This window comes from Scylla paramamosain, chromosome 5 (assembly GCF_035594125.1).
Source record: "Scylla paramamosain isolate STU-SP2022 chromosome 5, ASM3559412v1, whole genome shotgun sequence".
NCBI classification, from domain to species: domain Eukaryota; kingdom Metazoa; phylum Arthropoda; class Malacostraca; order Decapoda; family Portunidae; genus Scylla; species Scylla paramamosain.
This window is the reverse complement of record NC_087155.1, coordinates 23,711,549-23,725,055: the sequence shown is the minus strand read 5'-3', so window position 1 is coordinate 23,725,055 and position 13,507 is coordinate 23,711,549. Positions and strand designations below refer to the sequence as shown.

The following is a 13,507-nucleotide window of genomic DNA, read 5'->3' as shown; positions in this document are numbered from 1 at the left end:
GTTACCTCGTCCAGGCCGCCCCGTCCCCCCTTCTAATTCGTGACCCCTTGAATTACCGAAAAGTTTGTTGTGTTTTATTTTATCCTCTCTCTCTCTCTCTCTCTCTCTCTCTCTCTCTTCTCATCTCTCCTCTCTCTCCTCTCTCTCTCTCTCTCTCTCTCTCTCTCTCTCTCTCATAATTGTCGTTCTCGCCTCGCCAGCTCTCATCCTATTTCCCTCCCTGCCTCCTCCTCACATCGTTTCCCATTCCCTCACCCTCACGCTCCTGTCCGCTTCCCCACTCTCCCTCCCTCCCTTTCTTGCCCTCCTTGCTTCCCCCCCCTCCTTCATCTCCCCCTCGCCTCCTCCTCTCCTCGGGGACACATTACGGAGCTGTCGCCATGATGTACACTCCCCAGGCCTCTCCAGGGACACGCACCTTTGTTCTCCAGAAGTGAATTTTCGCCGCGGCCTTCCAAGCATCTCTCCACCCCACTTCTTCCTACTTTTCTTCCCCATTCTGACCCAACCTCCTCCTCCTCCTCCTCCTCCTCCTCTTCCTCTTCCAGTCCTTCTTTCTCACATACAGGCGCTTCTCTCCTTCCCTTTCCTTTGCCAGCTTTCATTCCTCTCTCTCTCTCTCTCTCTCTCTCTCTCTCTCTCTCTCTCTCTCTCTCTCTCTCTCTCTCTCTCTCTCTCTCCCTCCAAAAAGCCTAAGCAATGTTCCTAAATTCATTGTGAAACTGGAAAAGGAAACTTCCAGGACAGTTTTTTTTTTTTTTTGTTTGTGTTGTCTGGAATCCTCATGTGTTTTCCCCTTGGCTTCCTTCCTTCCATTTCCTCCTGTTTATCTTAATACCGCCCATCGCTCCTCCTCGTCACCCTCCTTCCTCTTCTTGCTGCTGCTGCTCGTCTTTCTTTTCTCCTTCCTTCTTGTCACCAGGAAGAAAGATTCACAGGTGACAGAGCACTTCGTCACTTCACTGCAGAGTGAGTAGCGGCTGAGGCTGCCGGGTGGAAGTGAAAAGTGGGAGGCGAGAGAAACACCACAAGAACCGAAGCTGCCAACCCTTAGGCGCCACAAATCACACTACTCCTTCCTTTTGTCTCTCACATTAAGATACACTTAACTTGTCTCTGATAACACGTGCGTCTGGCAGCAAGAACATGATAAGTAAGAGCAGAAGGCGCCAAGGAACAGCAAAGAAAGGATAGGAGTGAATGGGAGGAACGGGAAGAGGAGGCAAGGAAAGGTAATAGCAGGTGACGAGAGAAATCAATGGGGGGGGAGAGAGAGAGAGAGAGAGAGAGAGAGAGAGAGAGAGAGAGAGAGAGAGAGAGAGAGAGAGAGAGAGAGAGAGAGAGAGCATGTGGAAGAGGACGCGAGAGATATACATGAAGGATAAAAGAAAGGCAAGGAGTGGATGGTTTCAATGGGGAGGGGAGGAAAGAAGAAGTTTAGTGAGGAGGAGGAGGTAACAAAGGTCAATACCAAAGTGAGAGGAAGAGAGAGGAATAGAGAGGAACATAGGAGAAAGAGGAAGAGAAACGAGAATTGGAAAATGGAAAAAAACGAGGAACTTGGTAAATAGTAAGAAAGAGAAGAGAGACAAAAGAGGATAAGGAAAACGGATGAAAGACGAAAGAGGAGAAAGAGGAGAGGAGGATGATGGGACGCCGTGGAGAGGAGAATGAGGGGAAAAGGACAGCGGTAGCAAGGCAGATGAGCAGTTAGATGGAGGAAGAGAAGGTAAAGGAGTAAGAGGAAGAGGAAGAAGGAAGTGGTGAGGTGTCCGTCGACTGGCGTGAACCTTCCTCGTTCGGCGGGTGTCTCGTGCTGGTAATGTGGTGTTACTCGACTGTTTACGAGCACTGGTGCTGCGTGTGGTGCAAGGCGTGTGTGTGCGGGCAGTGGTGCCTCTGGTCTTTCCCTCCTGACAACCTGAAGGAGCAGGGAGGAGTTCTTTTACGAGAGGAATCCATCACTCACTAATCCATATCATCCGCCTAATGGACCCGGCAAACCTTATTGAACGCCTCGCCAATGACGGTGTTCCCAATGTGGAAATTCTTGTGTTTACTACGCGGAGCTTTCATCAGTGGCTCAAGTGACGGTGATTACTTAGTCCGCCATCAATACCTGCCTGACTGTGGCGTGTGTGGGGGAGGGGGGCAGCGGCAGGACGGATGAGCGACGTCCCTTTTCTTTCTTCCTTTTTTTTTTTTTTCTTTCCCGGAGCGTGGATGGCCAAGCGGAACGAGGGACAAATGTTAATAAAGATACGCTATGAACTACAACTAGTACTCACTCCCCTTCCTCTTGCCCCCAATAAATTAAGTCATAAATCCAAGCTCTAACAACAGTCATTACCTGGGCGCTGAGAGGCGATGTTGGGAGGCGGGGGAGGGTGAGGGGGCATGAAGACAAGTAGGACATTATCACCACCAGTCACGCCGGTTCTCCATGACCGTCCTCCCTCGCCAGTCAGGGCCGCTGTCACACCTGTCGCTCGTAATTCCCTCCCCCGGACGCTGGATGGTACGTGAAGGTTTAATTACGCTTGATTATAAGTAAAAGCCTGGTTGACGGGGTTGACGGGGTTGTCGGCTGTCGCTGGCGCAATTACAGTAAAATTATTGCCCTCCTCAACCTTCCCTGGCTGGCGTGTTGAGGCACGGTAACGTTGCTGCACGAGGAATTGAGTCACCTGACGAGGCAGTGACGTGTGCTGTGTGGTGCTACGGTTACCTGCCTGTTGCACACACACACACACACAACGACCACGCAAAATGTACAAGACCTCAGACACATTTTTGCGCCTCTGCAACAGAGATTCACAGCTGAGGCATCTCCAGTCACCAGGGCCACAACACCCATCGAGGTAACACCAGACAGCAGCGCGTGACCAAAACTGAGACCACCGGCAGCACAACAGACTCACCGAACAAACGCGGCGCTGAACCGGAACCTCTAACAACTAAAATGACTTCTACAAAAATAAACCCCATATGAAGGATCCAAGAAGGCGGGCGTGTCGTGTCGGCCCAGCGTTATAATTACATAATGGCGTGGTGCATTTGACGGAACAGTGGGCGCTGTAAATGGCATCGTCCGCTCGCTCTACAACCACAATCGCAACTTATAAAACGTGAGGAAATGAGGCGAGGATAAACACAAAGATAAGATACTTCAAGACAAGATAAGGGAGCACGAAAACTCACACAAACAGGAATCGGTTCCGCAAAGTAATCCAGCTCGAGGTTCCCGGTAAAGGCGGCGTCTCTATGAATAACCTTGTTCGGCCTAACGACTCAATTACGCGTCTGGAGGGGCCCTGCTGACGCCCCCGACTCTAACAACCCCGCTGAGACTATTTCCCCGTGACTCACTAACTCAGACAGGCAGACAGACAGACAGACGCTGCTGGTATTCATAGAGAAGTGGACGGGATAGACGGGTCTCCTGGGACGGGGGTGTGGAGGAGACTGGCAGGGAGGGGGTGAGGGGAGAAAAGGAATGGGGGGGTACCAGGGACAAGTTAGTAGTGACGGGCTTGGAAGGGTTTCAAAGGGGAGGGAAATAGGGAAGGAATAATGGGTGAAAAACGTGTTATAATCAGAAATGGTGTGAGGAGAGAAGGGGCAGCAGATGGTGATGAGATACGGAGTGACGGGGTGATGAGGTGATGAGGTGATGGGGTGATGGTTCGCGTTCACTCACAGCTCCCTGCCTCATGCTAAACGTCACACTCTTCACTTTGATTTTTGTTCATTCACTCATTGCGTCAGGGCTCTTTCACTGCATTTCACATAAAAAATAACACTATGTTTGATGAATATATAATTTTTCACAGAACAGGCGGAACTAATTCGCTACTTTTTATCACTATTTTAGAAACACACACACACACACACACACACACACACACACATACACACACACATACACACAGTCGGCAGTGTTCAGATAAGTGAACGCAACAATATTCGCAACATTGTTTGCCAACATGTTTGAATAAAGCTGTTAATATATAAAGGTTATAGTCTATGCACTAGTTTATAACCAATATTTGAGGACAAGAGTAAACACAACCATCATCATTACTATTTTATATTGCTGCTGCTCTTGTTGTTGTCACTACTATTACAACAACAACAACAACAACAACAACTACAACAACAACAACAACAACATCAACAACAACTTTTCACTACTACTACTACTACCACCACCACTACTACTACTACTACCACTATCACCACCACTACTTCTAAGACTACTGCTACTGATTCTCCATTAACTTCCCTTCATCTAAAGTCTTCCTAATCAAGCTTTTCTTAATCTTTCCCTAACAATCCCTGGCCTTCCCTTTACGTCCTCCCTATCTCCTCCCACCCTTATTCCACATTCCCTCACTCCCTCATTCTCCACCCCAACACCCTCCCATTGAACGTAACTCCCCAGTCCCCCAGGAGTCCCTCGCCCTCCACCCCTGCCTCCCACTCCTTCCCCTTCCCACAGGGGACAAAAGTGCTCTATGGCCTGACACTTTTATTGACTTTGGATTATCAAGTCTGCTAAGGGAGGGGAACGTGAGGGCGTCTGTGAGGGAGGAGGGAGGGAGGAATGGTGAGGGTGTACAGAACAGCTGCCAGGACAGAAAAGAAGGGATAGGAAGAAGGGAAGAAGGAGGAAATGGAGATAGAAAGATGGAGTGATAGGGAGGATGGAAAAGGGAGAGAGGAAGGATAGGAGGAAAGAAAAAGGTGATGGAGGAAAGGAATGGGGAATGGGCATAGAAAAATGTAGTCAAAGGTATGATAGAAAAGGGAGAAAGAAAGAATAAGAGGAAAGAGAAAGGTGATGGAGGAGAGGGGAGGGAACACGTACGGCATAAAGGAAAGGGACAAAAAAAAAAAAAGGGTGGAAAGTAAAAATGCATAAGAGTACAAGCATGAAAATAATTGGGCATTTTTTAACAAAAGCACCAAATTGTACATGAAAGTAATTATGTGTTCCGACACGCACATGGCGGCACACACGCACACAAGCACACACGCACGCTCGCATACACACACACACACACACACACACACACACACACACACACACACACACACACACACACACACACACACACACACACACACGAGCAATAAAAGACATTCATGTATGATTAATGTGAAGTAGTGAAATTATTATGATGAATGTGAAACTCGGTGCGGCAAAAATGTATGTATATTCCATGATGATGATGATGATGATGATGATGATGATGATGATGATAATAATGAGGAGGATGATAATGAGCATGATAATGATAATGATAGAAATATGATAGACATAGATAGATAGATAGATAGATAGATAGATAGATAGAGAGAGAGAGAGAGAGAGAGAGAGAGAGAGAGAGAGAGAGAGAGAGAGAGAGAGAGAGAGAGAGAGAGAGAGAGAGAGAGAGAGAGAATCTGATGAATCAATAAACAAATAAAGGATTCCACGTCTCCTTTACATCATTTCACTAAATACTACTAATACTTCTACCACCATCACCATCATCACCACCCAGAACACCACCACCATCACCACCAAGATCAACTACCTTAGAAACACCACTATTACTACTACTACTACTACTGCTGTAACTACCACCACCTGACACTCATATCCATCTCCTTTACCATCACTATCATCACCACCACTCACGTATCTACATTAAAGAACAAATTACAAACAGAACTCTCACTATGAAACCAAACAACAAAAACAACAAAAAACAATAATAAAATCGACTTTCTTCCTCCTCCTCCTCGTACTCCTACTCCTCCAATCAGCTCAGTGGCGTGGACCAGACAAACTCGCTTCTCTAATCGCTGCCTAATCATGAGTATGGGATTGCGTGATTGAGGCAGGCGAGACCAAGGCGAGAGGGAGGCAGGGAGGGAAGCAGGGGAGACTGTGACGGTGGGGAGGGAAACAGGAGGAAAAAGAAGAGAAAGAGCGACAGAGGAAGGGAAGAGCAAGTTCAGATTATGTTTGGAAGCGAGAAGACGAACGATTTGGTGCGTTTTCCATTATTCTTGTAGTTTTCCCTCGTTATGGGGAAAGCGATGGCGCAATTTGGAATCCGAAACTAATATTTAATCTGCTAATGAAGGCAAGGGGAATTCCGGAGCTTACACGGCCTATGAACATGCGTCAGCCCGGGTACTTCCTCCAGTTTTGTCCTTTTCCCCTTCATCCCTCCGTCTCTCCGTGTCTCCCTCTCTCCTTCCTTCCTCTATTTCCTACCTTCATTGATTCCCTCCGTTACTCCCTCCTCCCCTCTTTCCTTCTCTTCTTTCTCTCGTTTCCTTCTTCCCTCTCCCTACTTCTCCTTCAGTCCTCCCGTCTTTTCTTTCCTTTCTTTTCCCCTCTCGTTTCCTTCCTCCTCCTTCTTCTTCAGTCGTTTCCGCTTTCCTTCTCCTCTTTCTTTCGTTTCCTTCCTTCACCTCTTTTATCAGTTATAGTCTTTCCTTCCTTTTCTTTTCCTTGTTGTCCTTTCCTTCTATATCAAACGCAAATTTTTGTTCCTTTATATTTTCCTTCCCTTCTCTTCACTTTATCAGTCGCCTTTTGTTATTTTTTTTTTTTATATAATCTTCTACTTTGTCAGTTTATTCCTCTTCCTTCTTCTTCTCCTCCTCCTCATTTGGCGATTTTCCCTGCAGTCACTCCGGCTATTCTTCGTCCTTCTCCTCCTCCTCCTCCTCCTCCTCCTCCTTCTCCTCCTCCTCCTCCTCCTCCTCCTCCTACTCCTCCTTCTCATAACTCCAGCTTTAATACTCCTGCTGCCATTAATTCTGAGACCCAAGTTTAAGCGGTGACATCATATACTTAATTTTTAATCGACCTTTCGGCTTCCATCGATCCACGCCAAGTTTATGAAGATTTGTGGCCCCAGGAAACTCTGCTTCGGGCACGACGGTGGAGCTTTCTATGAGTCGACACTGTGAGGGAAGATTATGGTGGGTGGGTGTCTGCGGTGTCTGTGGGAAAGTGCACTGAAGCTTGTAGTCTAGTGGGCGAGGTAGTAGGAGTAAGTTCCGCATGATCAGGGGAAGCTTACAAGGAAAATGTGATAATTACTGCATGGATTTTTACATTGCAATAGGTAAAACTATGAATGTCTTGACTGACGCTTGAGATAAGGGAATGACTGCGTGAAAGAGATTACAGACACGACGTGAGGTGAAGTAGAGGTATTTTTGCATAGATACTATTATAAAACGATGAGTGCCTCCCCCAATAACGTCCGCACTTTGTATTAAGAAAGTGGCTGCATAATAAAGATTACAAACGCCGCGCGGAAAAGTATTTTGCCACATTCTCATAAAAGTGAGTGTAGAGAAACTAATCTAAATGTTACGAGAATGACGTTGAAAAACCTTATACACAAACTAACGTACGTGAGATGACGTATTCTGGAGGAGCGTGAGAGACAACAAGGCTTAGTTTAGGGAAGTGTATGGGAGGTAGGGACGCTTCTAGGAGATGAGGACAAGATGGAATATGTGTGGCGTAGCTTAAGGCGTGACACTTTGGCTATAGGGAAGAATGGTGAGGGAGGAAGGGAGGGAGACTATATTATGAGAAGCAAAAGAGGGAGAAGGAAGAGGAGGAGGAGGAGGAGGAAGAGGAGGAAGAGGAGGAAGGCTACTAATTCTCCTGATGGCCAGACCCTTGTATCAGAGCGTCCCTGAAGACTCACTAGCCGAAGCTTATTACAGCAATCCCACCCCACCTGCTCCTTCCCTGCCTTCCTCCCCGCCTCTCTCTCTCTCTCTCTCTCTCTCTCTCTCTCTCTCTCTCTCTCTCTCTCTCTCTCTCTCTCTCTCTCACTCAAACTTTCATCCTATCTCCTCCCTCCTGCAGCTTTTTCGTTATTTTCATCAATTTTCTCTCTCCTCTCATTTTTCAGTTTTTTTTATTTTCATCTTTCTATTTTTTTCTGCTTTCTATCTTTTCTTTATTTCATCCACAGTTTTCTATAAAAATTTAAAATATGAAGCAAAATAAAAAAAAAAATATTCCTCCTTCATTTTCTACCTGCAATTATTTCCATTCTCTTCTCTTCTATCTGACAGTAATTCCGTTCAGTGCCCAGATTCATTAATTCTCTCTCTCTCTCTCTCTCTCTCTCTCTCTCTCTCTCTCTCTCTCTCTCTCTCTCTCTCTCTCTCTCTGCAATACCGCCTGTCCACTTCCATTTTTTTTCTTTTCTTTTACTTTTATTCTACTTTTTTTCTGTAATGTAATTGTAAACGTGTTAATAAAATGAATAAAAGAGCTAATAAAGTTTCCTGCTCGTGTCTCCTTCCATCTTTTTTTGTCCCATTTCTGAATAAAAGTGATGGTTGGGAATGGCTGTCTGTGCCGCGCTCGGTGTTAAGTCGCCTAATGCATGTACCGCCGTGTAATTCGCAGCTTTATGGAAGAATGTAACATAAACGGCGTGATAAAATATATGTATTGTTAATTCAGAGCAATTTATATTAATATTATACATTCGCCAATTCCAACTGTGCTGTCTCGTTAATTAGTGGAGGGAGGGAGGGTTGGTTGTCTGCTGGGTGGTGGTGGTGGTGGTGGTGGTGGTGGTGGTGATGGTGATGGTGGTGGTAAGATAGTAGTGAAGATGCGGGTGACTACTACTACTACTATACTACTACTACTACTATACTACTACTATTACCATTACCACTACTACTACTACTACTACTACTACTACTACTACTACTACTACTACTACTAATAACAATAATAATAGCTGCTCCTCCTTCAATATTATATCATGCAGGAATATGTGTACCCGAGCAGCTTCCCTCATGCCTCATATTGACTAACTATTACATGCCTTACAGCGGGTCCATATTGTACGAGCTGACAACGCATTATGTTCCAATATTTGCAGTGTACCGTGGCGCCCTTAATAAACATGGCACTAGCGACCCGATGTTCCTATGACGCCCTTCGCTCCTCAGGCACTAATAGACAGTGACTAGGATAAGCTTCGGTAGCGTCTCCTTAGCTTGTACTTCCTAGATATCACCATTACCTTCAGTGTGTGTGTGTGTGTGTGTGTGTGTGTGTGTGTGTGTGTGTGTGTGTGTGTGTGTGTGTGTGTGTGTGTGTGTGTGTGTGTGTGTGTGTGTGTGTGTGTGTGTGTGTGTGTGCGTGCGTGTATGTGTGAATATTTAAGGCGTTTTCTAAAGGATTCTGTGACTCGGTTCCCATTTCAAGGGTACCAGCACGCCATCAAGGTAAATCTAAATGTCTTTATTTTTTGGATTATGTTTTTGGCTCTACTCCTTAGGGACTTGTATCTTCAGTGGGTCTTTGTATTTTTTTTTTTATCCATTCCTCAGCAGTTGGCGACAAACTTGAGGCACATCAAAATCTCCTCCACTATTATTGCTTGTGATAAAGCTGCTGTTGGTGGTGGTGTTGTTACTATCGCAGCAATAACTACTACTACTACTACTACTACTCACTACTCATCTCCATTCTTAATTCTCCCAATATATACTAACGTGATCCATCCACTCTAAGCATGATAAAGACTGACGTGCTGACAGTAGCAGAGATGGTCACTATTGGGAAGTGAAGCAAGCAGTGGGAAGATACAATCCATTTTCTGTTTGAGTTCATCTTCAGCATCACAACTGTTAACAAATCTTCATCCTCAGACAAGAGCATGCGGGCTACGAGATTACCGGGCCGTGGGGTGTCTGATGAAGGGAAGGAGTGGGGAGAGAAGGGGGAGGGATGGGAGGGTGGGGAGCAACAGCAGCGGTGTGTGGGGTGTGAGTGAGGGGTAACGCTAGGGGGGAGAGGGTGGGAGGTTAGGGTGTCACGGGGGATAGGGTGGAGTACAGGGGGACGACCGGGCCCGCTAACGACCTCCCGCTAAGCCCCACAGCGGCCACTTCCCTCACGTCCCGACCAGGCTCCCCGCGCCGCTGACGACCGACTGACGACTCAATCACACGTTTAGATTTCGACTTATTCTGTGATTCTCTCCTTTACGCTGCCTTACACGGAATTCAGTGACTAATAAACACATCCCCATCATTTACGACGCCCTGCCGCCTCCTCCTCGCTGCCACGTGGTCTGCTCGCATAGCATAACAAATGATCGGTAACCCTGACAACAGCTTGTTTTCCCACTTCGCGCCCTGACCCACGAAAGCCCTCCTCTGCCACCTAAGTCAGCAAGAAAAATGAGTCGAAGTGAGAACAGACTTGTAACAGATCAAGCCCTCCTCTCTTACTAGTCCTCTTCCTCCTCTTCCTCTCCTACCCTGCCTCCTCCAGACACGCTGTCCTCGGCCTGAACACGCAGATCGAGGACTGATGAGGGACACAGCCAGCCATGGGAGGAAAGGAAGTAGAAAAAGGAGAATGATGACAAATAAGGAGGGGAAGGTGAGTAGGACTATAGGAACAAGGGAAACATAAGGAGGAAAGCAAGCGATGGGAGGAAGGGAGTTATTCGTGGGAGAAGGGAAAGAAGGAGGAAAATAATGGCACAGAAGAAGAGGAAGAGAAAGACGGGGAGAAAAACTAACGATGATTGTTATAAAGAAAGACAGAGAGGGGAATGATGGAGTGGAAGGGGAGGGGGCAGCGAGGGGATGGAGAGGCTGAAGAGTGGCGGTGGTACGGGTGACGCTCCGTTATAAACAGATGGGAGGCGTTGTTATTGTCGCTCAGAGGACTCGTCGAGGTGTGAGTAATCCTGTGACTAACACCAATTTTCTGGATAGCCAGCCGCCGCGGTGTTATCCTTTTCATTCACCTTCCCCTTCTTTTCCTCCTCCCCTCTCCCTTTATGAATATACAGTACAGTGAAAGAATGAATGGGACAACACTATATTTTTTGTAGCGTTTAAAGGCTCACTCTAATCGCACGGGAGGCTTTTCCACGCACCCATCGATTCAGACACGTCCCGCGGCCCGACAAAGCGACGCGCATTGTGTGAGAGCGAGGCCGCGTCAGGGGCGTTGTGTGGCCGAAAACCGGCGACACGTAACCGAGGATGAAAGACGACTTAGAGTTCCCCTGGCAGACTGTAAAGAAGCTGTACCAGCCCGGGGGTGATTAATGCCTGGGGGAGGGACGCGGGGGAAAGGGAGGGAGATAGGGAGGGACAGAAGGGATAGAAGGAAGGAGAGAAGAAGGAAGCCACGGTGTGAAAGGATGGGAATGACCAGAAGGTAAAGGTGACAAGGGGAAGTAAAAGCCCTTTTGAGAAACAGAAGAATAATGGCTACAAAAAAATGTAGCGAATAAAACGAATGGTGAAGAGAAGCGAGTCCAATGGTTGACAATGGACGCAGAGGAGGAGAAAAGGTAATTGAGAGATGCTGGAGGAGGAAGGAGAGGAGGAGAAATATTAAGAGGTAAATGACGGAGCAGTGAGCCAAGCTTGGCGTCCAATGGCATGAGTACAATAGCTGAACGGCTACCAAATCAGCGACGCTCCTTCGTATTTACATGAACTTATTTATCTATTTATTTATTTATTTTTGACGGAGGTATCAAGACATTTCATTAAAAACATCAAGTCTTTCAGCGTATCGTGTGCTCGTTCGCTCCCTTCATTCGTATATTTATGGCTCGTGGACCTATATCTCTTCTCGCTAACTTTATCAATCCATAAAACGAAAAGTTAGATCATAACTTGATGCAGGTAAAGCTCATCTTCGATTATCCTGCAGTCATCAGTTGAGTCATATGATATTCTTATGTTACAAGTTCCCTGTGAAAGGAGGAGCACTATGCTATCTTTACAGCACACTCTGGAGCTTACTCGTACATGGACAGGCATCGCAGCACTGCCAGGACAGATGAAGATGTCGGCGAATAGCTTATACGTTTCTATGATACAAAATCCAGCCGCTCCGCCAGTCGACATGCCCCCTCGTCCCTCCGTACCGTGTTCCGCGCCGCTGCCCCGCCAATACGCGTCTTCTTATAGGGAAGCTTTACGGGGTAAACCGCAAATAGGTTTCTCACAGCGATATCAGCCTTTGTCGGCGCCAGTGTGGTCTGCCGCGGCTCCCGACTCTCGCCTGAGGTAATATTACCGATGGCATAAATTTACCATTACACCATTATGTCCATTAAATCTAGCCAGCTCTCCCAATTCACTAACTACAGTAATCACATACATTCAAAAGGTACTTCAAGAAGTTCTCTAAGTGCACTCAGCATTAACACTGGATGATTTTCACACCAAGAACGTAAGAACTGCGACGCAGTAACAAAACACATCTGCACAGATACGTTAAGTATAGCCACTGCCACCTTGCACGTGTGAACTAAGAGCGTGGCAAGAGAGTTTTAAAGTCTTTTCTTATACACGTTGGGCTGAGACGTAAGAATAAGTCAACAGGAACACAACATAACGGACGAAAGGCTGTGGTTTATCTTTACTCTGCGCGGCTTGCAGTGTGTTCCCGTGGGATATCAATGTATGCCAGTCGCCCTTGAAATTATTGAAGGCTTGCAGTTGGAGAAGCAATGTAAGCAGCCGTTGTTGGAACAAAAACGATCCAATAAAGAAGTAAGCAAGGAAGTAAGTAATAACAATAGTAAGAAATAACAATAATAGCATCATCATCATCATCATCATCATCATCAACAACAACAACAACAATAACAACAGCAGCAATACCGACAGACACGTCTAATTGCCCGATATATTATTTCTATTGTTGCACAAGACAGTTAGAGACTCTATCAGTGGTCCATTAAATGACTGAATCACCTCTATCTCTAATAAAATGTTGCACACAGCATTTTAAATAATTCATCATCATTAAATGTAATAATTCCTCCCGTTCCTTGAGGGATTCCCATTTTGTAGTAACGAAGCAAAACACTGAATTATTTTGAGCCTCAGGCTACGACTTTGGTGATCATTACAAACAGATTATGAATAACACCTTTGTACTTTGACATAAAACAAGTAGCATGAGCTAAAGAGTCCGTGGAATTAATAACACTGAGGAATGGCATACACTACTGGACATTCTGAAACATGATGTTAAAGAGAGAATCTAATCTCCCTCACATCAATGCTTGCATAATGTTACTCTTTCCAAACACCCGCGACACCGCTTGATAACAATCTAATCACTCACCCTGGCTGACAGCACATGGGCGGGAGTTTATCAGCGACAAATCACCTGTGATCCCTCCGCGAGCTGGGCGCTGTGTGATCCTCACCTGCAAATATGAATAACATGAGTGTAAATTAAATTCTTTGATGCAATATTCTTCCTAAATCATTATAATTGCTTGATATACACTGATTGTGGATATCTGCCTGACAGTATCATTTAAAATATGAATTCTTTTTATCTACGGATATATTTCCTTACTTGAAAAATGATAAAATAAAAAGCAAATAACCACCGCTCTACAACCACTCTTCCCTTGTCACCACCACAACCACCACCATAATCACCATTGTCATC

General features: G+C 46.0%; 1 protein-coding gene across 13 annotated transcripts in view; it reads right to left on the bottom strand.

Annotated features, from left to right (window-relative positions):
* Window positions 1-13,507, bottom strand: part of LOC135100682 (helix-loop-helix protein ngn-1-like) — a 589,312-nt gene that overhangs the window by 335,168 nt on the left and 240,637 nt on the right. For 12 of the 13 annotated variants that reach the window (XM_064003834.1, XM_064003835.1, XM_064003833.1 and 9 more), the window contains one exon: window positions 13,172-13,256. In XM_064003834.1, the coding sequence (XP_063859904.1) occupies window positions 13,172-13,256 (85 nt within the window). Of the gene's footprint in view, window positions 1-1,357; window positions 1,922-13,171; window positions 13,257-13,507 lie in introns of those variants that run through there. The other variant, XM_064003838.1, reaches the window with a different exon arrangement.